Source organism: Corvus hawaiiensis, chromosome Z (assembly GCF_020740725.1).
Source record: "Corvus hawaiiensis isolate bCorHaw1 chromosome Z, bCorHaw1.pri.cur, whole genome shotgun sequence".
Taxonomy (NCBI): Eukaryota; Metazoa; Chordata; class Aves; order Passeriformes; family Corvidae; genus Corvus; species Corvus hawaiiensis.
The window spans coordinates 18,097,544-18,124,560 of NC_063255.1; the positions used below are offsets into that span (position 1 = coordinate 18,097,544).

Consider the following 27,017-nt stretch of genomic DNA (forward strand, 5'->3'; position numbering starts at 1 on the left):
AGACCGGCTGGAGCATAAGCAGGATCAGCAAAAGTAAGACCTTCATACAAAACTCTGTCTGAAACCAGTGCTGTTTTACATGCTAGCCAAAACATGACTGTTCACTGCAGCACGTTCTGCAGTGCCCCAGCCAGCTAAGATTTAAAAATATCCAAAATCGAGAAAGGGCTTCAGCCAATTCCATTTATGGTGAGATGTGCCATCAGTAGAATGATCCATCAGCAATTCATGTCTAGGACCAAATGGGCTCTTTCCCTGGGGAGTGGCAGGCCCAGGGAGATTAGCACCTGTCTCTCCTCTGTTTATCACTGGCAGGTGCTTAACTGAAGCAAGATATCGGCTCTGCTATAGTGAACAAAGCTCCCAAAAGATAAGATGGATGTGCTGGGCCACTAAGCTAATGCTTGGTCAGGAAAGAGAGCAAATGAGTCTGTTTATCAAAGGTGGCTTTGTGAGCTGATAGGAGGAACATGGTAATTCATTAATATGGGAGTATTCAGAGTCAATGAACAGTTACTAGGAGAAAGCCTTCTGCAGCACAAACAAAAGAAATCTACTGGTCCTGCAAAACCTGGGGACCTTGGTGACTGTACAACATAAGGAGCAGGCTGGCACAGGGTGGCTCTGTTCAAGGTAATCCCTGATTAAGGAATGCCAGGGCAGAGCCCTCTCTGGTTTGGAGGCAGTCTGGCCACATTCATGCAGCACCTCTGCTGACAAGCCTCCCCAGATGGCACTGTTTGTAGCTTAACTCCATCAGCTAGATAAAGCAAATAGTAAATCAGCATTTGGGAGTAGAACACCTAGGTTTCAGGTGGCCATGTGGCTAGAAGAGGATATGGCTATGAGCATAAGGAATGCAAGAGGAAAAAATATTCCCCTCGTTTAAATTTTGCTGAGATATTATATAGACATCTGTAGGAGCATGTTTCTTCTCTTTAAATTACTGAGCATATAGGTTGCACTCATTCAACCTGAAGCAGAGGTTTAGAACTCTGGTGCTGCTTTCTGCACCACTGAAGTCTCCAAATCTTCAGGATTCAAAGACTTTGCAAACACATTGACTCACAAACACTGAAAGACTTGCCTGATATGAGAATGGAAATGTCTGCCAAAGGCCTCACCCAAAATACTGATACCCAATATCTTTGTCGAAAATGTACAATCCTTTAATGTAGGAAAAGAAGTAGGTGTCATTTTTTCTTCCCAGTTGAGAAAAAACTAGTTCCTTGTGAATTTGTTTAATGTAAATAAGCCTTCTATTTGTCTTTAATAAATTCATACATTATTAGAAAATCCTTTATACAAGAAGACCCACTGAGCTATATCATCTCATTTTAAAAGATTTCCTGTTAGTGGAAAACAAAACAGCCACCTGCAAGGGCCTAGTGCTCAAAAGGATTTAAATAAACACACACAGATAATTAGATCAGTTAACCTTGCAAATTAAAACAAGCACATTGCATTATCTCCAGTTTATCTTAAAAGAAAATATGAAGTTACCTCAGATAAATTGTTTAATAAAGACAGTGAAGAGCTTATAACAAGCTGCATAATGCTAAATCTTCTAAGCATGTGGGTTAATAGGATGAAAACCACTTTCTGACTAGCTTCATTTTGGAGACCTGTCTACTGATTTGCCTGGGACCAGGGGATTAATTAATGAACCATGCTGTCAGAGCAGTTTCACCTAACATCACTCGGGCAGCCTTAGCCTTCAGGTCACTCTCCATTAAGGCAAAAGAAAAGATGGGATGACTGGCCACACTCAACTACTACTCTGCAATGGCTGTAAGAAGAAAACCAAATATTTTACCTTCATTAGGCTGAAGTTAGGAAGGGTGAAATATAACCATGATCACAAAGTACCACCTTGGTTGGCCAGAAAAACATTACTACATTTAATGCACACTTCAAGGCTATAGAATTTATTTCTCTCCTGTGAAGAGAGAACTGATATTTTAAGAAGAGAAATGTCACTGCATATTATCCAGTGATTAGATGCAATTTAGAGGAGAATTTTCTACCAGTTTCAGAGTAGATTTACTTACTGGTTTGTAACCCCACGTGTCATCAAAACAGGATAAAGGGAAGTTGTTGGTCAAACTACTGTTCTGAATCTGAGATACCATCCCAGTAAGAAATATGCCAAAAGCAATATTGTTTCAGAAAACATTTCAGTGCTTTCCAGGAGAATAACTTTTGTCTGCTAATTTTTCCATCATCTCTGCTCATTAAATTTGTCAGTGTCTTGTGTTTTAAACAAGCAAGGATGCAGCCTACATTTTAACAGTGAACTTAACTGCACTTCAGATCCTGCACACAGGTAGCTCCTCATCACAGGCCAGTTGCTCCTCTCTGCTGGTAGATGATAGGTGTTGGTCCTGCAGCCAGGAGCTGCTGTTATTCTGGCAGTTCTGTCACTGCAGTGGATGGCACCCATTTTACATGACCAAAACTGCTAAATTCTCAAAAATGTTTGGTGAAAACCTGATTTCCATGACAGTTTTAAGGCTTTTCTGGTTTTGGTTTTTGTTTATAGACACACGCACACACACACACACACACACATATATATCTAATAGAAAGAGTTGCAGTGAATACCATTCAAGCACCAGGAACAAACAGGTCTTCTGGCTACAACAATGCCATTTTTTTTGCCTCAGTATTGACACCAAATCAGGACTGTTGAAGATTCAGAAACAAGACCCTACGTGAGGCTAATTCAGAGAGCTACAGAGATATAAGGTGGTGCCCCAAACAAAATAAATTAAGTTTAGACTGAGCACTTGCTGCTGTATCACCTAATCTGATGTGCTGTGTCACGTAGGTCACATAGGTTTTTTAAAGATATTGCAAGCCCTAGCAGAAATTGGTACCTACAAAAGTAGACTTTACAGAAGTAAACTGTGAACTGAATGGACACGGGGCTAAACTGATTTTTTTGTTGTTGTTCACAGTGCATTTGGGTTGCACACCAAGAGTAAGCCAGACTCTCAGTTTTTTCTTCAGTCTTGTTTCTGTACACATAATGAAATTTCTAACTCAAGTCTTGATTACCCACTGCCCTTGGTTACCGAATTGTTCTGGTTAGCCTAGAAAACAAGCCCAAATTTGCATCTGCTGCTCTGCAGATAAATCCCCTGGGCTAGCACAGGAGAAGGTCATGGCATTGGGAGTGCATCCCTTAATGCCACAGGCTGTACTATGAAGCCCTGTAAATAAACCCTGTAAATAAATACAAGGTTTGGTTAGCAAGACTACCTCTTTTGCATTTTGCACCGTAACTTGAACATTAAGAAGAATAATATAGAACAAAGTAAAAACAAAGAAAACTCAACCTCAAAATAAAACAAAACAAAACAAAAAACAAAACAAAACAAAAACAAAAAAGCTGGAAAGTAATCTGGCTGCTTCAATGCTACGGAACAGCTCTTCCCTCGTCTATTTTACATCCCCGGCTTTCTGCTGCAGATCCAACACACTTAAGTTTCATTTCAGAAAGTGAAGCTGCTAAGCAGCTACCAAATGACCTTTGGCTCTTGGATGAGTATTTATGGCAGGCAACACATACATCAACAACAACAAAAAGTTTCCCCAGTAACGAAAATGTTTCTGCCAGCAATGAATCTTTTACAAGCTTGCAAGATGTATCGAGAGTCTAATAATCAGATTAAAATTACATCAAACTATGTTGGGAAGTCAAGGTGAAAGCCTTTGGATTGTTCTCATGAATAGCCCTATCCAGACCCACCAGGTGATGATAAATTCAGGTTTTTGCTTGGTTGGTGTTTTTCAAATTTATTTTAAGGGCTTACAGTTTTTAAAAGCCAAGAGGTGGGAAAACAGTTGGTGTTTTAGCAGTTCTTGCCAGCATCTGACAACAGTGAAATGGTTAAGGAAAAAAAGAGATTTCTCCTGTGCAGGGGGAGCAGGTGACTGGGCAATAAAAATGTGATCTTTTTATACCATTTTGCAAAAGGGTTCAAGAGCTTTGTCTTCATTTTATAGGTGAAAGCCCAAGTCTCAGAGAGGCAAAGTAATTTGCCCAATATAATCTATATTTCTAATAGTTAATTTGGGAACAAATTTGAAACCTCAGGTCCAAGCCTGTGGTTGGCATTTCCTCCCAGGATCGCTGGGAACCAAATTAGTGTATAGGTTTTCCATTTCTATTTACTTCAGAACAAGAATGGTCAGCTTTATGTTGCCAAGCACCAGAAGAAATGCTGAAGTCCCAGTGCTTTATTTCTATCTCCCATGGATTGCTTTCCTGAAAGTCTGGCTTGAATCTTTCCTCTCCAGATATACACCATCCTATGTATAGGTGCTTGAAATAAATACTATGTCCATGTTGCTCCCTGCTTTTCCCTCCCCACAGAAGGCCCCCTGGGACTTACAGATGACCATTGACAAAAGAAACCATGTCATCTGTCAAGGTGAGCTATTAGGTGTGAGAACTGGAGTTCAAAGTGTTAATGACTGCTCTGGAGATGTAAAGAATAGTGAAAGTTTATCTTGGTATATGTGGTACCTAAGGTGAGTAGCTTCTAGCCAGTTAGGCTACAGATGAGCTACAAAGACCTACCCAGCTCATGAGAGCAGTGCCACAGTCACCTGGGCATCTCTCTGCACTACAGGGAGGCAGTAATCTTAGTTTCAGGCTCAGATTAATCAGGTTTGTACAAATCAGGAATTCAAATAACTTCAGCCACCCAGCTGCTTGTGCAGAAAGACACTTTGGGAATATTCAGGTGAGACTGCAAATGGGCGATAATCTCCTTCACCCTGTCCACTCTGCTTTCCTTGAGGACAGATTCCCACACCATGTAGGACTGTGCATCAGGTCTCTCTACATTATAAATAGGTCAATGAACCATGGGAAAAAGACTGTAAGAATACACTTAGGAAACTGCAGGATGGCCTTGAATGTCTGTAAGGATGCCTACAGCTAACCCAAAATACCAAATCCCAGGGAGAGAGTTTTTGAGGTAGGGAAGGGTTAATATCTGGATAAAGAGGCTGAGATCAGTGAGCTCACACAAAAACACTGAGATACCAGAATATTGCTCCCACTTTAGTTTAATCTGAAAGTCAAATCACATGACTGCATTTTCCAGTTTAACTTGCACGTCTGCCACTACCAAGCCAGCCTCTGAGAATGGTATTCACCTACTCACTGCACAACTCCCACCAGCTTCCCAGTATAAGAAAAACAACATCCTTGGAAATAAAAGAGCTCTATCATCAGCTTACTAAGCCCTGTTCCACCTCCTCCCACACATACTGGGAATGGACATAATGGATAGCTCACATGAAAAGAGGGGTTTATGGTGTCCTTGACTTAGCTCTACTTTCTGGGAATCCGGATGAAGATTTTTCACTGGTTCCAACTGAGAGCAGAACAAAACAGATACTGAATACATATATAAGAAAAATCTACCCACATACTGACAGTAAATCCAATCGACTTCATCCCTTCCCCCAGTACTAACTTGGGTTCTCTGCACTGAGTCATTTGTAATTGACTAATTCGCAGAGAGAGATCAAAACCAGCAACAGACAAAGCCTGAAGAGCCTCCTCATTGCCTTCCCTTTGGAATAGTAAAACTGTGCTTTAATTCCAACTTCAGAAAGCCTCTAGTTTTCCCACACAACTGCTTAAAACTGTGGACTCCCAAGATGACATCAAATAAACACCAGTGGGTCTTCACCACACAGAGAGGCAACCTCTTGCAGACACGTGAGCGCGGGTTGCGGAGGCACCGGTGAGTCAGCAGCAAGCAGGAATGTGACGTGCACACACGGGCCATATGCTACTGGATGTCTCATCCTTCTGTAGTAGATCCCACAGGCTCCAACACGTGCCTGCTGCTCCCCGCCTACCCCAGAGAGAAGCAGTCCCTCAGATCACAGCGTTTGTACCCAATGTGGGCATCGATATTGTAGCCCTGGATCACCTGAAGGCCTGGCTGAATGCCCAAAGAGCCAAACATTATGGAATAGTTCACCCAGCCCAGCACCCTGAGCTTCAGAAAGGAAATTGGCAACTGGTAAGAAAGATTCAGTGGTGCAGAGCAGGTCTCGGCCTGGAAAGACTTGCCTGTGGTAATGAATAAAGGTGTAGAGAAACGTTGTCAATGCCTCCTGCTTTAGCCCTTTGAGGACTGTGCTGAGCTGGTCCACACAGTCTGGGTCCTCATCTAGAGAGCTTAATGTAATAGGGTGTTACCAATCTCTTCCTGTTAATGTCTTCCCCTTCCTCACTGAGAGTTGTTTCAGCCCCTCCTGGTGTTTTCCAGTTTAGGAAGGGTCCTATTTTCTTTTAAATCACTTTAAGATCATTCTTTTGGTTATTTTTCATAAATTGAAATCTTAATGAGAATTACATCAGTATTTTCATTTAAATGAAGCTGTTTTCTTTGCATGAAATTGCTTCAGTGTACTTTTGAAGGAGGTTTCTATAACGCTCATTTTCATAGAGAATCCGAAAAACTATGAATGCATTCCTTTCAAAAAAGGTAAGATTTTAAATCCATTTAACCATACCATATTTTCCATAAAACTGTTTTCCTAGGTTTCTTTCTGAATTTATTTCTTTGAGGGTAGGCAAGGAGGTGAAATTATAATCCAGATGTGGAGAGCCACATTTGGAATGGATTTGAAAATTTTTTTAGATTTTCAATGAACTTGTTGGAGTCCACATCAATTTTCTCTATGCTTCCCATGTATTACTCACATTTCCTCATATTAAAGTGCATACGTACACACTATGATTTGTTGTGTAACCATTTCATTCCTTGTGGAGGTTTGAACTGTCACTCCAATTTGTGAATTCATAATTATTTTGCTGACTTTTTTTTAGTCTGTGATGCTGCACATGCATCTGAATTACTCTTGAGTTACCACATCAGCTGTCTGTAATGACCCACAGGGATATTTCTTAGGAAAGAAACTTGGACATTACTTTACTTTGTGAGGAAAGAATTTGAAGGAGTTGATGGTGGGAGAGAAAGGCACACTGCATCTCCCTTGTGGTGATAGAGGACTTTCTTTCCTGATTGTCTCATCCAAACCAATAAACAAAGAAACTCTTCAGGGGGAAACCAGCACCTCCTCTCTTCAGACAAGACAGAAAATGCTCTCTATGTAGCAAGGAAATTAACAGCTATTTACCCTGCATGCACTCCAGAAGAGAGGCCATTGAGGCAAGCTAGTTAGTGTGTGATCCCATAATGGGTAATCACAAGCTGATGTGGGTTCGTGTTCTTGCTTCCTGACAAACAGTTTTTCGGAGCCTATCATCTACATTTTTCACATCTTCTGAGGACCCGTGAGCCAGCTACTTGTACCCTAAGAAGAGTGGATGTTCAAAATTAGAGAAGAAATACCAGCTAGGAATGAAACTAAGACTCTACCAGCAAATAAACAGACCCTGATGAAGTGGGCATCAAGGGAGGAGTTCTAATTTTCTTCTTGAAGGCAATATGTTTCATCATGCCACTTATAAATAAGTGCTTTTTTCCATCTCTGTGATTCAGGATGAACCAGAACAGTTCCAAACCCAGTAAAACTATGAGTAAACAGTAACATTCCTGAACTTAATTATTAAAAAGAGCTTTATACTGATTGATTATTTAATAATAGAACGTGAATTATGGAGTATGAGGATTATTTGTTCAGAAATATTAATCAGCAATTATTTACCCTAGCAAAAATATAGATTTTTCTTCCATTAATGTGGAGAGGGGTATTACTTACTGTTTACATTCCTTACTTTTCCATTTTTCTGACTGTATAGAAAGTGGCAAAGAAAATACGTTGTTGGGATTTTTTTCCAAGGTCCAAGCAAAATTGTCTTTTGAAAATAATTTAAAAGGGATTTTTATCAAATGGTCCGAAAAATAAAACACACCAAAACCTGAGTTGTGCAGCAAAGAGTGTTCTCGGAGTACTGGAGACTAAAGTGAACCTCTGCAAATGGGATTTACAAAATTAGTATTTGCATTCAATTTACAGCATCTACATCACTTAAATTTTTAGAAAGCTTTTCAGAAGCCCCAAGAGATAGAATACAAAAGATACAAGCTAGTCAGAAAATTGTACATTAATACTTATATTTTCACTTCATCCCCTTTGAAGGTTTTCTTGAAGCTGTACAAAGACGGGACTCATAGGAAATATTTGCCCACAGTAACTAGTATCCTGTATTGAAAGCCATTTGTCCAACTTTCAAAACATGCTCTGGACCCACCTGTCACTTCAAACATCAGAGGTTGTATTGAAGGGATATTTGAACAGGAAAAACCTTATTGGGAAGTGAGGACCACAAGATATTAAAAAATACCATCAGAATGATGTAAGAAACACTCAGGCAAGTGTCTCAGTCCTCTCTCTTTCTTGCTTTTTACATTAGATACATTCATCCTTCATTAAAGGTCTCTGTCTGCTACTTGATACAACAAATAAAGCATACAGCACTGGAATATTAAATCTCTCTCCAAAGTTTTAAGAAAGCCCATGTCCCTTTTCTTCTAGGTAAAATGAGTGGGTTTTTTACCCTCCCCCTCTGTCTGAAGAACTGGGGGGAAGAGCAGTGGAGGTTTCCTTGTGAAATCAAAAGCTACCCTTGAATCAAGTCTGATAGGCTGCTGAAAATTCAGCACAGAAACGTGTTTCTGTCAGTGAAAGACCTTGTTTGTAACTGTAAGGATTGTATGCAGCACATTGTTTGATCCTGAGAGGACTTTGATCTATGCTAGCATCTAAAATATAGCAAAGGATGTCACTAGGCTTTGGAAAAAGAAGGTGAAGAAGAGACAGAAAGTGAGGGAAAGTGCACTTGTGAGGTGCCAAAACAGGTAACACTGAGTTATTGAGGTACTGGTCAAGTGAAAGTGGGTTTGTACAGAGGAGAGCTGGGTGTTGCACTTCTGGGCAAAATTAGATTTCACTGTTTACTCCAGAAAACCCTATTCAGGAACAGAAAAGGTCCAGCCAAAGCACAGCAGAGCAACTTTGGGCATTAAATTCAGAGCAAATAATTCCTTTACCTACATGACTTGTCTTCTAAGCCTTTTATGAGGTATGAGTGAAATGAAATCAGTCTCCCCTCCTCCTTGTTTCACATTGTCTCACTAGAATTGGAACAGGTTTGACTGAGGCTCAGCGTTGAAAATATTCTTGACCACCACAAACGTGCTGATAAACAAAAAGATGGTTATACAAAGGTACTCCTGAGCCACCACAGTGCTGTGGGTGCTGATCCAGAACTATTAGGGCAAGATGTATGAAGCACTTAAGGCCAAGGGCCATCTCCGGATGTGAACAGGTCAAAGGTGGGCGCAGGTCTGTGATCGAACATGAATTTTTCTGGTGTTGGTGGACAGTGTAGAGTTGTAGCAAGAAATCTCATTGCTAAGACAAAGCAGATAGAACATTTTTTACATACAAGTGCCTGAAGTTTGTGCACATGTAAACAGCATGGGACACCTTAAGCAAAAAACACTGAAGGGAAGTTGCCTAGGATCATTTCTTTCATGTGCCAATGTGTGGTTCCCTCATCTGTCCACAGCATACTGTTCATTCACACAAAAAAGAAACAACCCAACATACACCCTCTGCTTAAGAATAACAAGAAGAACCTGAAATTCCCCTTGACAAAAGCACCTTTTCCCTGCAATTCTCACCCACAAAAGTGGAGAGGAGACATATGATCACACAAGACAGTGGATGCTCCACTTTTCCCTGTGCTCATTGATGCTGGAGCAACTTGGAGGAGTTTTGCTGCCTGCTAGCCATCTCCCCTTTCCATGCCCTTTGGTGAGATGTGGTGGAACATGATAGGCATCTTGTATTATGTCTTGGAGAGAAGCAGAGAGGAGAGAAGTGAGGAATACTTAATATGATGCAGAGGTTCGCTGCAGTGACAATAGTCTCTATTATTCTTGACATGACCCTAATGCAAGCACAGGGCTGTTTGTAAGATGCCTCTTTTTATCGACAACTGTATCTGACCCAAATTTTATTAAAGATGTCAAATACAGTATGAAAAAGTACAGCATGAGTCTAAGGGAAATTCTCCTTTCTTTAAAAAAAAATATAAAAATAATGCAATAGCAAGAATGTCATTCCTTCCTTATTTATTTTCAGGTCAATCATGAGAAATGGAAGAGAAAGAGAAGGACAACTCCCTTCTGAAAGGCAAGAATCATACGAGCCATTGACTTATATTGGAAGAAAGCTTTTCCCTCCCAACAGTCATCATCCTTTGTCAGCATCACAGGAGTGTCTAGGACACTGTAGTCAAAAGCAGGAGCTGTCACTGCTAAGCACTGAACACAAATACAGATGCATATGAAAGGAAAAATCCTTATTTGGAGGACTCTAAATGTCTACTAATCAAAGAGATAACACTGGGGGAGGGTTAATTAGCTCCATTTTGTAGGTAGGATATCAAGGCAAAGGTGCGTTCGTTGACTTCTGTTACATAGGCAGGTATTGAATCTAGAGTTTGGAAACCCTGGTGCTGGTTCAGCCCTCAGAACTTCTCTTTATCATAGGTATTTTCTCTCTTCACTTTCTCACAGCTTCACTTTCCCAACTCTTGGAGGACAAAGGAGACCAGAGACAACTGAGGAGTTGCTGACGTCTTAATGAAACCTGAGGTCATGTGCAGCAAACCTCGTCTGTGTGCCTGGTCCCCTCTCATCACTGCAAGTCAATAACCTATATATTCATCTTAAAATCAGCCAGGTCTGGTGTTGTCCCTCAACGACCATTACCAAAATATTCATCCACTCAAAAACATCCTTAGCATTTCTAGAAAATTACTTAGCAATTTCTGTAAAAATAGAGGGCAAAGAGGAGAAAATAAAGGAAGCACCTATGCAAATATCTTCAAATAGCCAAGGATCAAACGTGTAGGAAATTTAGCTGAGGAGGGCAGAGAAAAGCCAGAGTCTGTTCACTTCTTAGTTTGAATTAGGTAATGCAGGGATTTGTATCAGGGAATCTACGTATGTCAAGCAAATGTCATGCCTGCCTGTTTGGGTTGATTTCTGCTTTTCTGGCCTTTTCATTTAAGCAAGAATTTTCTATCAGATCCAAAACTCAGTCTCACATAAATGCATGACCAAATCCACTGTGATCCCTCAAATGAAAAGGTCTCGAATTGACATTTTCTAGAGAAAATACTTTCATTAAAAAAAATCAACATATCTATATAATAATAAAAAAATCCACCCCACAAACAAACAAGCCTCTCCCCAAACTCTAAGCCAACCAGAAAAAAAAAAAACCCATAAGGCCCTAGCAAGGGTCTTATGCATTATCAAGCACAAGGTCTAGGTGAAGACAAAACTAAAAAGAAAAAAAAAAAGGGAAAAAAGGAGAAGCCAGATCATGAGATGACAGAGGCTAGTGGACCTCTAAGTCAATACAGCAGTGCTGATTTCCTCTAGATATGCAAAATTGGTATATAAGCAGAGCATTTGAGGAAGAGATACACTTCTTAAGGAGAAATAAAGGTTTGGAGTTTTATATCCTTCAGTCAAAGGAGAAAGGTTATGAAGTGTTCATTCTGGAAATTAGCCTTTCCTCACAGGTTGAGAAATAATTTTAGGATGGAAAAACATATATGCAACTCACACTCCAGGTTCAAAGAGCAAGTGGACAAATGGGTGATTTTAAATTTGCATGATTAATACTATGGTCTCCCTGCTTTAGGATTTCTGTGTGTCACGGGCATGGCTACTGCTTCAGAAACTAAGCCCACTCACAGAAAAACAGTTTTCTTTAAGTGGAACAAGAAAAAAATTGGAGGACAGCTTCTGTAAAACTGGTAGGGGTCACAAAGGAAAGAAATAGGTGTGCAAGCAGTTGGAAGTATTTGTACATTGATGTGATCCATGACTGGATGGTTGTGCAGGCTCTAAATGCTGAATGGTGTTAATTGTTAACTGTTGTCTTAACTTTAATTTTATTGAAGCAAGTGCTTCATGAGTAGAGTCATTGGAGAAAATGCTCCAACCACTTGGGTTTTAAACAAGTTTTTCTGGGGAGTTGTTTTGTGTGTGTATGTGAGTATGTGTGCATGTGCGCACAGGATATCAGAAAGAGAGTGATAAAAACCCAAACGTATTTCTAAAGGAAAAAAAATTCTGCGATGGAGTAATAGCTTTCATTTTCAAACTTTTTTTTTCTCCTTTTTAACAATGTTGAGTCTGCTTGGTACAGCTCTGATTTTATCCGAGTTGATTTAAGTGCTTAAAAATGAAGTAGGGGAAAAGGATCATTCACTTCGATTAAAAGGGCATTAGGCTAGATTTCAAAAAGCCACAAGGTAGCATATCATCTTAGTCAAAGTTCAAGGTTAGAGATGGTATTAAAGAGCAAAGCAAGTGAAATCAAGAGGGTTGCTGTTAAACTTGGCTCTTATAATGGTGTCGGCTTCTGTTCAGAATTCTCTTGGCCTCTGGACAAGATACTGCAATTCAATAACAGCTAGCAGAGACTTTCTAGGACTCTCAAGGATGTTTTCCGAGTTTCAAATGGAGAGACCTCCAGTGGCTCTGATCTGTATCATCAGGCCACCATGGATAGGTGCAAGACTTCAAGCAACAGCTCAGGAGCAGTTCTGGCTGACTGGATGGGCTATGAATAACCATAATAACAACGATTATAAAGAGCGTTTGCACATCAGTGCGAAAGAATGAGGAGCAAAGAGGATAAATGTGACTCTTAATCTTCAGCTATCTGCATAGGAAAGTATGATTAATAACTACAGAGGCTTAACATAACCTCCTCAGATAACGAGTGAGGTGGCCTTCTCCAAGCCCTGATTATCCTCTTCTAATGGGCTTCATTTATTGTGTAAACTAATAACCAAGGCCTAAGCATTGCACACTCCAGGGTCTGCAGGAAAAACACTGGGCCCAAATGTGATTAAGTTGGTGAAAATTGCCCAGCAACACAGTGTGCTCTGCTTGAGCAGAGGGGGGGACCGGGAGGAGGGAATGAGAAGCAATGTATCCTGCAAAGAAATGAAGCAGAAAGTAGCGGCAATCTCCCTTTTAGTATAGATATGCTGGTATAAATCCCTTGCCTTTCGACTGGGATTGTTATGAGTTTTCAGCTGGAATTAGTGGAAAGGCAGGGCACAGCCACAAGGTGTTAATACAAGGAGGAGAGGCACTGGTAATGAGGAGATCTGATTGCAGTGCTATTCAGAAAGTCAGCAGCAATGCCAGATCTGGACAGTAACTCAAGTTTTCAGTCAGTATTTCAGTGGTGGAAGGGAAGAGATGCTCAGAAAAAGCTGAATTCCCTAAAGTGAGAGTTCAACAATACAATCCCAGCCCAGGGAAAAAAAAAAGGGAAAAGAAAGACCTTCCAGCTCTCCTGGCTGTATTTCTAAAACACAAGTGCAGCTGAAGGGACTCAGCTTTATAGGGCATGTATGGAAAGAGGACGAGATTCTCATTTGAGCTTCACTGATGTAAAGAAGCTTAAACTCTGCAAGAGCTCATGGAGTTACTCTGAATTTACATCTAGCCAACAAGAGTACTAGATGACAGCTCCTCCTCACTGGAAACATATTTCTTAGCTGAACAATGAATATCACATTAGATTATCCAAACTGAAATAATTGTAAATATTCGATTTATCTGGACCCATTTGTCTGCTTAATTGTTGCACTTTGCTCAACAAGGACAATGAAATTAGTTTGGACAAGCTCACTTTAGAGGCATTATCATTGTGCTGTTGCAGGTTGGGTTCAGAGTACTGGTGGAAAAGGTTTAAGGCTTAATAGACTAAAAATGAAAGAGAAACACATATCAATATTCATAAATTTGGGACCTCTACTGGGACATGAGACGCTGTCTTTGAAGGGTGTCACATCTGTACTCTTTGTAGTGTACCCACATTTGTAGAGCCTGTACTTCCAAAAAAAACCATACAAAGACTTCAAATATCAGCATTTTCTCAGGCTCCTCTCAGAGTTCTGTGCTTGTTGAATGCTAGCAACACATGCCCAACTTTCCCAGGAGTGTCTTAGCCTCTACCATCCCAGGTGAAAGCGTGAGTCATGTCAAGCAGTGTGAAAATACAGTGGTAGAAAAAATAACAAGGTGGGAGCAGCAGGCTGCTACCAACAAAACAGGCACCCTGAAAGGTTCGAACGGTTCACCCCCTGTACGTTCTACCCCCTTTCCCTGTGCAGGACAAGCACAGACATGGAAATCAATCCCCAGGCACTCCCCAGTTGCTCTGAGGAAGAACAGACAAGAAAACACAGCATGTACAACTCTCTCCTGGCTGCCTTGTTTCTCTTGGGCAACATGAATATACACTGAAAAACCCATACACACTAAGCCTCATAATTTCAAGAGACATCAGATTTAGGACAAGCCAACTCTGCAATCTATATACGTGTGGTGTCAAAAAATGTGGAAACATTCACTAAGCTGAGTCTCTCCCTTTGTCTGGAGAAAATATGTGCTCTCCCAGGCAGAAGTAGTTGGGAAGCACAGTGTTCCTCCTCAGCAGCTGTAATCTCAACTCATTTCACCAAGCAGGCATTACGGGAACACAGGGTAATGTTTCCAGCAAATCTACAAAGGAGATAAGAGATGGCAAGGACAGACATGCAGGATGAGAAGGGATGTAGGAGAAAAGGAGAAAATGATGCTCGGCCAGACAGGAGACATTAGTGTGACTTCATTGAGAAAGGACACTACAAAATGACCTGAAACACAGAAGCAACATCTCAAATGTTTACCAGGGAAGATCTTGACAGAAAGCTAGCCATAAATAAAAAGACCAAGAAAAACTGATTCCAGTTTTACCACCTTGAAAACAAAGTGCTCTTCCACTGATCAAAGCTGTAAATGAAATCAGAAACTCACGCCAGCATGTCTTATCAGTTACATATTTACCGTGCAAAGTCGACATAGTAGCATAGAAATTATGAGCCATTATAAGAACAAGAGAAAAATAAAATTTCTCCATCTGTTTGAAGGAACAAACTGAGCTTGGAATGGTTTAGTTATAGCTGGACAAAACTTGCTCTGCCAAAACCTGCCTACAAAGCCAGTGATCAAAACACTCATTTTTTGCAATATGTCAAAGAAAATATGCACTAGAAAGTGGCAGAGGATTTTAGGATTGTAGTTTACCATACCTAAGGGGAAAGTAAGAGAACAACTTCGTTCTAGCACCATAGGATTCGTTTGGTGCTGAAAATGAATGCATATCAAGGTTAAAAATGTTACAGAAACCAAAGAAATTTGAAGGCACATGTTTTTACAAGAAATTGTATTTTAACAAGCTTTTCTTTTTAAAGGAGTGACATGGTGGGAAGGGGAGGGGAGAAAAAGTGTGGACACAAGATATAAGAAGTTCCCATTAAAGAGAAAAATGGGAAATGCACATTTCTTCTTTGAAAAATAGGTTAAGCTTAATTTTGTCCTTGTACTTACAGAAACTAATCAGAGAGATTTGACATTGCTGGGAACCTGCCAAGTGCAGCAATTCATACATGTGGTGCCACTGTAAGTCTCTCACTGCAGCTACTCAACAGAGCAAAGTCACTTCAGATACCTGCTCGCCTGAACTGATAGTGCAATCTCATGGTCAGTCACTCCTCACCACTTTCTCCCTGCCAGAGACAGAGCGCAGCAGAAGGGAAACATGGGAGCTAAATGGGTTACATCATGTCAAGTTCTATCAGAAGTTATCCGTAAATGGAGAGACGGGACAATTTCTGTCACTCCCAAAAGCATTCCAGCTCAGATAGTTCTTTAAAAGGTGCTCTTAACTTAAAGAGCAGTTTTAAGTCTAATGCACGAATCATGCTCTTAGACTATTTAATGCAGGAAACACAGCTTTTGTTAAAAGATCTGCAGCCAGTGGATGGATTTCACATGGTAAGGCTGGCAGTCTGTCTACTCTGCAACTGAAATGTTTTCAACAAGCATAGATGTTGAACCTACATAGCATAAGTAGCGCTACCAGAAATAATGTTTCAGGCAAGATTCAAGTCCTTACTGTAGGATTGCCCACCACGAATTACAGGCATGGAATGCAGCTGCTCCACAACATCCAAGTCCATGGTTTTATGTTTTCATTGTTGTTATTATATAGACTATTCAAATTAAATTAGATCAAGACACAGGTCTGTGAGTTTCAAAGATAATGATTTTGGAGGCAGACATACATATCTGAGCCATCACTCTTATGCATGGTCTTCAACCTTTGGATTTAAAAAAAAAAAAATCATTGTCACTGAGCATCTGAAGGGTTTTAAGGGATGTATAGACAGCATGAAAAACATTGGGCAGACAGCTTGCACCAGGGTAGGCTATGGGTAGTACAGCTGGTAAAGCTATAGTATAGGTGGGCGTATCACCCCAGGGAGAAATCCAAATCACATAACTATACAGGATCTTCTACCAAATGCTTTACTAGGAACTTACACTGGCCTCACAAATCACAACCACCACATTCTTTGTAGTGCAAATATGGGAAGTGGGTGTTTATGGAAAGGTGATGACTCCTGGGCTATGTAATGTCATGCACTATCATCCACGTGACTGAAAAAATGAAAAGGTAAAGGGTGCCTGTTCTCTTCCTCTGTCTCTCTGTGACTGGGAACATGGGGTGAGGAATGAAGGTTTACTGCTTTCAAGTTATTCCTGGGTGTATCCCATCACTGCTGAATCAGTAGGGTGATGCAACTGGCAATCCAAATGCTTAGGATTGATCATTATCTAACAGTTAACACTGTTGAAACACCAAGACACCAACCATCTTTAATTCCTACAGTTTGGAGCTGGGACCTCTCTCTACCAAAAAGGCCATGGGAGCTATGGAATGGCCCAGCAGGTGTCAGGGATGCTCAGTGTTTTGTGAGATCACGTATTCCCATGTAAAAATATGTTTCCCCATTTAGAGCTATGGTACTTTTCACGATGACATCATTTCAGCAGTGACAAATATAGCTGAGTCTGCTCTTTCCTACGCCATATAAATCCCTTGACCTCAATCAGATCATTGCTGATTTACACTTGTGTAAATGAAGTCAGAATCCAGCCCATGGTATTCACAAATGTAGGCCAGAGTAAGCATTACTCACAGACAAGAGACAACCCTTCAGAGGAAGGAAAAAAGATCATTTTCATGCAAATATCCTTAATAATAAGGAACAAGAGTTAGAAATAAGAGTATGAATGAAATGCAATCAAGAACTGCTCTGAGATCAGATTTGCTTCTAACTTTATGATGCTGCATCAGCTGCTCTTAAAGCAGCTTAAGCCCAAAATTTGACCTACCTGAAACTTGTTATGTGTAATTTTTCATCAGGGATCTGTGAGCTAACTCAATCCCTAGGCTTGGCTTTGAAGGTAGCTGGAGGTGCTCAGCTACTTGCAGGATTTAAAAAAATTTGATTGCCATGTTCTATGAAAATGGAAACTTTTTTTTCCCCGATATCCAGCTTTGCCCTCAAATCATTACACATTATCTATTTATTTATGCATAAACAGTGGCATTATGGTTTGGAGAACAGGGGTCCTTTGATGGGAGGGAAGCTTGACTAGCCTATGGGAGTTTACTGCTATGCATGTAAATGAGGACGTACATACAAATATGCAGAACAGACAAGCGAAAATATACAGCATCTCTTTAAAATGAAATACTTTGATTGCTCCAATCACAAGAAGTTGTAAAACTACCCTGAAGAATTAACAGCCTCAGTACATGCTAACTACATCCATCATAAATTTGTCTTTAGTTTCTGTTATCATATCACTGTCTCTTGGGACCCCCAGTCCTGTCATCATTTGCCCTTTATAATTTATTCAGCTTGTACTTGCCTGAATCCTTTCTACTTATCATTCATCTTTACAGTTGTACATAAAATTAGATTGATCCTCCTATGGCAGACACGTCAGAGAGAAAAGTTGTCATTGAATAACACATAAAGCAAATGAAGGTCCAGCTAAAGCTTTTGTTGAATAACTTGGAAATCATCCTTTGAGATCCAGAAGGTGTCAAATTAAAAAGGCAAGACAACTGTACCTTTATAATTTAATTTTTTGCACATCATTTTTCAATAGCCACCAAATCTCAGGCGCTACTGAGAAGCCTTTTTGCCATTTTACATCTCAGGCTGAGCTTGGTTAGCCACCACAAAGGTGATGAATACACCAGTCTCAGCTGAGATAACAGTATGCATCCAACACACTGGTTCTGTCAGGATGCTGGCAGTGTGTTCTTTCTCTGCAAAGCTCTCTGGACTGGGTAGCAGAGAGGGAGTTTACTTTGTATTCTAGAGGCTGCCTTATAGGGATACAGAAGCCAATCTTTAACTAGTGAAATGGAACTTTAATGTTTACCAAGCAGATAGGACCCAGGTGTTTCATCTCATCTGGTGAACAGAACAGCACTGTCAAACTACAGGGGTTTTTAGCAAATGGAAAGTGCATATAGCTTCCTCTTTCTCTCCTCTCCCCTGCTTTACCCAAAGCAAGATCCAAAAGTCCTTTTACTGGCTGGTCACTCTGAAGGAAGAAACAAGGAGTAAAAAAAAAAAAAAAAAAAAATCTCTTTAAGCATGACATTGACATCAAAAGATTTAAACAGAGAATTTCTGGAGAATTTCTGAAGGACTGGGTTTTTTTCTTTGTTGTTTTTCTTTATTGTTTTTTTCCAAGTCTCTTACCTCAAATCTGGTTTTATTCCTTTTCATCTTCATTTTTAACTTCAGAAAACAGACATGTTTCTCCTAAGGGAACAATTAAATGTGTTTTCTTTCAAAATCTAAAGGGCATGGTGAGCAGGCTGTGTGTTCAGCAGGCTACTTTAATCAATGGAACCCATCCAGCCTACCACTGCTGACCAAATTGCAATTTACATCAGTAGAGAAAAAGTTTTGAAATGGGAAGTTGTGGGAATATAATACCATTTTTGGCACAACACAGCATGCAGGGTGATATGTGGTTTAATGGTTTTCTAACAAGCTTTTGGAAAAAGCTTTGAAACACAAGAAAGAAAAAGATAACAAGACAGTAAAATTTCAAGGTCTGCTTAAACAGTGAAATCAATGCTATATGTGCAGGACTTCTGAAGTCCACATGACACTTATGTCTCATTTAAGCCTTATTACAAGGATTTAAGAGAGGCAAGACTTTGCAAGATACCCACCCTCTTCTCTCCTGTGCTCAAATATCTTTCCTTACATATACGTACGAATTTAAGTCAGGTATGACCGATAATGTTGGAAAAAACTTTTTTTTTTTTTTTAACTGTGGGCAAATGTAGTTAGATAGGGGTTTTTTGCTTCTTTAAAAAATGGGTTTAATATGAGTTTTATGAGCTCACCTGTCTTCTAATGTTAAAGATGCATATTTTTGCATATGATGAATAAAACAGAATGCATTTTTTCTAGATGGCAAGAAGAGACAAAGAATATCAGAACAGTTAGGGAGAAAACTAATTATGTTACGCACTAAGAAATTTAGCATACCAGTAGTACCACTGTCTCTTTCAAGAGGAAGAGATACAGTAAGAAAACCCAGCCTATTTCCCAGACTGAACAGGCCCTGCAGATTGCTGAGGTTAACAGCTTCGTACATACTTAATTTCATAGTTATTCTTTGCAAGTCTTACAGGAAGGTTTTAACTATGCAAAGAGACAGTGCCTCCAACCAAGAATACATGGACTGTTCACTCTCGTTGCCTGAGAGAGACACAAAGAACTAGGGGAAGAAAAATGCTGCTGTGCTTATCATACAAGAGCTCAGTTTATTTGTGCTATAAATAAAAGTAGATCTTGATAGCGTAATTACATTTCTCAGCATTATCCTCTGCCATTCACTTCAGAAAGAAAAAAGAAAGGGGAGAAAATGTTCGCTTCACTATAATTTGTAATCAAAATGACTACACTTAAAACATAATTTTATTTCCCCTATTTCATTTCCTGTGGAGCTTTGTGGGGCAAATAGATAATATTATACAAAATCTACAGGCAGATAATTCTCCCATATGTTGCACTGTCATTGTCTAGATCACTTTTTCCCCCTTGCCTTGCTTTCCTCAGGATCATGGCCTGTATTTTTGATATTGCATTTTATCATTGCGGGGTATATCAGCATCAGATATATCAGGGGTGAATCAACTTTTACTTTCTCTACTTTCTCTCTCCTGCTCCCCCAAATTACTCTTCCTTGCCTTAATTCACTTTTTATAATGCTATGTAAAAAAAAAAAAGGAAAAAAAAAAGGTGGTTTCCCACTATGAAGGATTAGCACAGATTATGGTGAACAGTGTTAATTATAGGTGAGGAAAAAGAATAGTGCATCTCTCCAATCTATTCTTGATTTCCCCCGTGTCTGTCTGTCTGGTAATAAGCCTCCTTTAATCTGGCAGTCCCCTTGGTGAAATCAGCGCCATGGACAGCAATATTGATTGCTTCTGAGAAACCATCACAGCTGCTCAACCAAATTACCTTTGATATGTGACCTTTAATGTAATTACTGCAACATCAAAGCATTTCTATAAATTATTAAAGAACTAATATACTTCATCATCCAGCCACTCTATTATATGTAAAATAAACAATCACAAGTAAACACTAGAATTTGAATTGTCCAACAATCACAAAGTGCTCTTTACACATACATATACACTCTGCTACATTAACCTTCCATTTCACGCAAAACAATTCCAAACTCTCCAAAAGAACCTAATTTACTCATTCAGATGAAGAAGATCCAACTGATAGTTTTATGTTTTACATTCCATTCTACTTGCTTCAAAATATCTATCATGATTCCTTCCCACCCAAAAACAAAGTGCCGTAAAGATTTTATTAATCAACACATACCTGCTTGGAAGTCTTTTGATTATTCCACAAGATGAGTTTATGTCCTACATATAACATAGAAATATGTGAAACATATTTCTGTCATCTTACAAAGCACATCCAGAAAGTAATTACTGTAAAATATGTGCATGTAGCCACTCCACTAAAAACAAAGTGATACATAGCTGAGAGGCAAGGCATCTGAATCTGGACAAAACCTCTGCATGCCTCACCATTTCCATACATTAACATGCATGTGCATATTATTAAAAATTAGGCAGTTCTGTGCTTTATAATAAAAAGAACATAAACAGCAATATTGCGAGAGCAGGAAAATGTGCAGTTTACTGGGAAATGGGAAAGAATGGCTTAGTCTAGTACTATTTATTTTTTCCTGTACCATGCCTGTTAATTGCTTTTGATACCTCCTCAGTCATGCTGTTTGTGTCACAGACAGTGGATTGTCAAGAGAAGATGTTATATATGTGTCATTTGTGAAATTATGTGAATGAGGACTTAGACCCCTGACCCTAAAAATGCTTCTTATTTTATGGTGATGAACTATGGTTGATATTTTTGGTGCATGTTATCAAGAACAGTCAGGTAAGTCATAAATAATTCCCTTCTACTCAGATAGGAACCATAAAACAGTATCCAGGCATGATAGTTTATCAAGAGACAAGACTGGTTTCCTTAAATAAACTACAGTGACATCATTCAGAGGATGAGTTCAGAAACTTGGCAGAAAGCTGCCTGCAGAGGGTTTGCTGGTGGAAAGTAAACCTTTGTCCTGAGACAAATAGAACAGGAAAGGAAAGGAATGGGAAAATCAGTGTTCAGAACTCTAAGAAACCTGGCTGCTCTTTTAGAAAGAGGACTCACTGTTCCCAGTTCAATCAGATCCTGATATGTCTCCCAAAATTGTAAAAGGGCAAAAAAAAAAGGCTTCTAGAGCTTCTAGAGCCAGTGTGTCCAGTTTGGAGTATATGTAACAGAAATTACACAAAGCAAAGAAGAAATTGTTTCCCTGTAGTCTAGAATGAGTCAGTGCAGCCTTTGAAGGAAGTCTTGATCCTAGACCAAATGCTGGTTGAATTTTGCCACTGTCCAAGAAAACAGTTTTGACTTTAAGAGTTTCGTGATTTGAAGTCTCTAAAACAGAAGTTGAGATTCAGAATGGTGGACTTGGAAAGAACTTGGAAAAAAAATAAAATCCTAAATCATCACTTGCCCTCCCTCTCCAACTCTGAGTCCTAAACTTCACTGACCCACTGTCTTCTTGAAGATAGCACCATCATACAATTTCAGGATGAGATTTTAACCTCATAGAGAAGATAGAATTCCATGCGCAAGTGAATGGTCTGGCTCCCAAAGAGAAGAGTAAACAGTCTGAGTGGAAAATCTGGAATTTCAATTAGTCTTTTTTAAATACGAAACACCCTATTCATCACATCTCTAGTTTTGATAAACAGATGTTTTATTTCTAGCATATTTCAGAAAAGAATAAGTTAAAATGTTACCTGAAACACCCTTATTCAACATATCCTCATTCTTTTTACATCCAGTTTTATCATTCAGGAAAGAGAAAAGCAAAAAGAAAACACTGGAAGGGGGAGGGGGCAGAAAAAGTTAAACCCCCCACAAGACTGAAGTTACTTTCAATCTGCTGCTAAGGAGTTTCTAGAAAAAAAAATAATTCAGAGGGAGTTGTCAGCTGACAGAAATATTTTTAGGGAATGAAGTATGTATATATTTGCATAAGGTATGGCCTTTTAAGCAAAGATAGATGTAGATGAGCAAGTGCGTGGGCATCTCCATACTGGCAAGGTGGCTTAGAGATAGGTAAATAGACCCAGGATGATGGAAACAGGCAGAGCAGAATCAACACTCTCCTCAGAACACAGAGCAAGGGATGCGTCTTAGATCTGTGGAAAGGTAGGTTAAGCAACACAGGAATCAATCACCCAACACCAGCTAATAAAGACACATTTTTAGATAGATTTCCTCTCAGTTTCGATGCAACCTGGAACCCTCAGAAGCCCGGTCTTAGTTAAGTGATCACTGACTCCTGGTCATTGTAAAACTAGCCCCATTCCAGCTACAGGAGCACTTCGCTGTTCCCAATCCACCTTACTCTGGCTGAATCTAAATAGTGTCTCCCCCTCCTCTGGGTAACGGCTTAACTAGAAACCCATCCAGCAGGGCAGGTCTTCCCCACATAATGCTGATTCTATTTTTAGTTCTGCTTGTGTTGTCTGAACCTTAGATCTTGCTCATGTGAATAATTTTCCTCATTATCTCATGTGCATCTTTCCTCTCTCTCTTTTCTCCTTGTCTCACCGCCTTTCCAATCTGCTACAGCTGCTTGAATACTAAAGTAACTGAGTCAAACCACTTTGTCATCAGGAATATGTTTTCATTCTGTGATAACTCAATAATGTGATCTGTTTCTTGATTTCTTGCTGCCAAAACTTGCTTCAGAGAAGAAAAACAGTGAGAGGAAGCACGTGGTGAGGACTTCTAACATTTCATTGTTGTGGTCAGAATCCTAAAGCACATCCTCAGCTAGGTAAGACTGGTAGAACCCAGTCCACAAACAGCTGATTACTGTTTTCCTGACTTCCCACAAGGGTAAAAAGCTTTTAGTTTTGTGCATGGAAACCATTTGGGTGGGTTGGTGGTGTCTTGATTTTATTAGCACAATGCAAATAGTGAATCATCCAAACAAACGGAGACTTTATACTTCCAAATCTGAGATGAGAGCACCATATGTAACCCATTTCGGATTTTAGAGGAAAAACAAAAAGTTATCAGTCTGGACTCACCCCTGGCAGTGTCTTCTGTTCATGCAGTGCGCTCTGGGCCTTTAGAGCAGACTCCCTTTCGCAGTATGTTAGGAAGGCACAGCCTGCAAAGAAAAAGAAAAACCTCAGTAACAGTGGTACTTCAGAGAAGATCCTCCTGAAATTGAGATATAGAGCAAACCACTTTCCTGTCATCATCCCGTTCCCAGTAAATCAATCATAAAATTCTCTCCTTAGTATGTCACTAGTAAAGAGTCGAGAAATGAAGCTATCATAGCTTCCTCTGAGCCCTGGTGGAAAGTGAGCAATAGTGTACCTGTGAGTACTTATTTTTCCTTCAACACATGCTTAAGTGTCAGATACAGAAGGCTGCACAGGATTAAGGATCTGAAAGGTTCCACATGGTGTCAAGGTGGGGCATGAGCTCCCAGTCCTGCTCCAGCAGCAGCACTGGGAACAAGTGCTGCCATATGCTGAAAGGTCTCATGTCTTTCTTTTGTACCAAGTACTTTAAGAAAAGGGCATACAAGGACTTGGAACTTCCTACTGCAGAGGAATATTTCTATTGTTTAGCCTGACCTGCACCAAAAACTCGCTGCTCTTTTTGCATCACACCAGAAAGGCACCACCCTGCACCAGCTGCTGCAAGGACTCACATGCTTCCAGTCATATATCATGCCACACGCAATCATGCCAAAGCCCAAACAATCACTCCAAAACATCCCTGACCCACAAATCATTTGAACTTCAGGGATACACCAATGGGTTATATCTTTGATTGTTTCAAAAAGTTGTCTTATCCACTACAAAGGCTAAAGCCCTGTCAAGGTAGAGCCCTGCTTTTCTTTCTTTCCCCACCTCCATGCTTCCCTTCTGGTAAAACTGGTTGATGTTGCAATATCAGTTATGTGTCTGATGTGATCAAATTATTTCTTCTTACTGCAGTATACTGAAAACCTGCCAGTTCCTGCAGCAAAAAAAAAGGTGCTTGTTATGCAGAAGACATTTCCTCTGAAATTACTACAGAATGTCTCCAGCTCCTTGAAATGGAGGTATCATAGATTTCAAGGTTCAGGCAGCATGTGCCTCAAACTGAGAGTGTCTTTCAAGAGCAGCACAAGTGCAGAGAGACTACCAAAGAAACAAACATGTTACATGACCTCATCTTGACCCACCCGCCCTCTCCCCAAGCATATATAAAGTACGTAACAGGTGAGTAAACAGTAGGCTGTAAACTTTTTTTCAACTTTGATTGCCACTGTGAGCATTTTGTCCATGCAACGTTCACTGTTTTTTCCAAATTATTTCCTTAGATAATATTACCGAAGAAATACACACTTTTATTTTTACATGCTTTTAATAGATTAATATATACAATAAAATAGATTTTTTTTTTCTATAAATATGCATTTTTTTCTCAAGGATTGTCTTGTGAAAGTCACTTTACTCCTCTCACAATGAAACTATGATATGGCATGAAAAAGAAGAAAAAGAGCAATTTTTTTCACTATCTCTTATCCTGTGTTGCTTTCTGGAGGTCTTATTACTTTCAGTTTATTCAAGCCAATTTATTATGTCTCCATAATTGAGACTCAGAAGCAGAAGGTGACAGTCAAAAAAGGAGACTGAACATCATCAAAAGTTTGCATACTTGGAATTATTTTGATTTGTTCCCCTCTAACTTTAAATGGATGAGTTTCAGTTAGTCTGTATCTACCAAAGAAGAGGAAGAAATCGTGGCAGAGAGTTTACAGCTAGCAGAAGTAATGGATTGAAAAGGATCCTTAAAAGTCACCCATAGCCTGATAATCAAATGGGAAACTATGCTTAAATTTAATTTCAGTGCTAAATCACAGGCTGAGAGCTCTCTGTTTACTAGACACAATAAGAAAGTCTTCCTTTAGTAGCAGACATGGAGCAGCTGATACAGTCTAATTAGGCATATCATAGCACACTGTTATAGAGATAAACTATGCAGTGTAAAGCTCTCATAATGATAGCTATATCTTTCTCCTCATTGTGATTGCCATGATGACAGTTCAGGGTAACAATGTCCTGCAGCTCCTACTGTACTATGACTGTAATTCAGACAGAGTAGGCAGAAGACGACTCTTCTCTGAAGGTGCAAATTTTCCATCCAAGATCCACAGTAAATGTGTGTGTGGAGGCAAGTTCTCACCAGGGAGAAACCTCCATTAAGTTCTCTCCAAACCTGTTGTAAAAAATGGTAGAAGTGCCAAACTCCCCAAAACAGTACTTAGAATGAATCGAATTATCACTGACATACCAAACACAGTGTTACGGACAAAAAGATTTTGAAGTGGAAAATAAAACTACTCTCTCATACGATCAGACAAAAAAAACCCTCCTGTTTTCCAGGGACAAAAAAAATGCTCTGTGGAAGTGTTTCTTTTTCCCTTTTCATTCATATATCATGCACACGAATTACAATCTAGCCCACATGTGTTGGGCAAAAAGTAATATCTTTATGAAAAAAAAATCTCATTTATTTTAAGTAAGACTTAGTTGCTTAGAGACACTAAGAAGTTCCATCCCAGCAGCGGCCAAATGAAATAGATTCCTGTTCATAGCAGGCCTCAAACCTGAACTTGAAAAGGACAGTTCAGGGTTTTTTGTGTTCCCTTTCCTTACCACAAGATTGCTCTGTAAGGCACATATGCAGCATTAGCCATCAGCTAAAATAGTATTTTTCAAAAACATGTGGCCTCTTATAAGATGATACGTATCCATTATTCCATCCTGCAAGAATTTCTATATTTCATCTCCTTGTGCATTAGGATAAAAGGCAGTGCTCTTTCTTGCACCACCCCTCCTGCCTCCCTGAAACATCAAAATTGATCTCTACTTTGTACTATGGTGTTTAATGGAGGAAAACTGTAAAACCTCTTTCAGGTGTTACTTTTCCAAGGCTACCTCTTTCCATGTGCCTCCTTATGACCCCTCCAAAGGTCTCTTCCTTCCTGGAGAACACAGCATTGAACACTCAGGTTAACACTGTGGAGTACAGCACCCTAAGCCACTGAATCTTGAAATAATGTCATATGATTAGCTATGTTGGTTTTTTTGCAGAGAAAAGAAAATGGCAAAAAAAATTGTGTTTTGGTTTGCTTGTTTTTTTTTTTTTTTTTCATTTCGATTTGCCAGATGGAACTCAATTTCAGAACAAGCAATTTTCCCTGCTGAACCTTTTGATTGTGTACAGAACCACTTATTTCACTGGAAAAAAACCAGAAGTTTTTCATAGCAAACTCTTAAGTAGCTCCGCTTAACTGCTCACTTGCCATCAACTGTTTGCTCCAGATGTGAGCAGGATTTCTGGGTGAAAG

The 27,017-nt window shown here is 39.7% G+C and overlaps 1 protein-coding gene across 16 annotated transcripts in view; it reads right to left on the reverse strand.

The window, feature by feature from the left end:
* CELF4 (CUGBP Elav-like family member 4) overlaps positions 1–27,017 on the reverse strand; it is a 701,592-nt gene that overhangs the window by 585,997 nt on the left and 88,578 nt on the right. For all 16 annotated transcript variants that reach the window (XR_007200839.1, XR_007200838.1, XM_048290994.1 and 13 more), the window contains exon 2: positions 23,692–23,774. Coding sequence is in view for 14 of the 16 variants with exons in the window: in XM_048290994.1 (XP_048146951.1) it covers positions 23,692–23,774 (83 nt within the window). In the remaining 2 variants the exon portion in view is untranslated. The remainder of the gene's footprint in view (positions 1–23,691; positions 23,775–27,017) is intronic.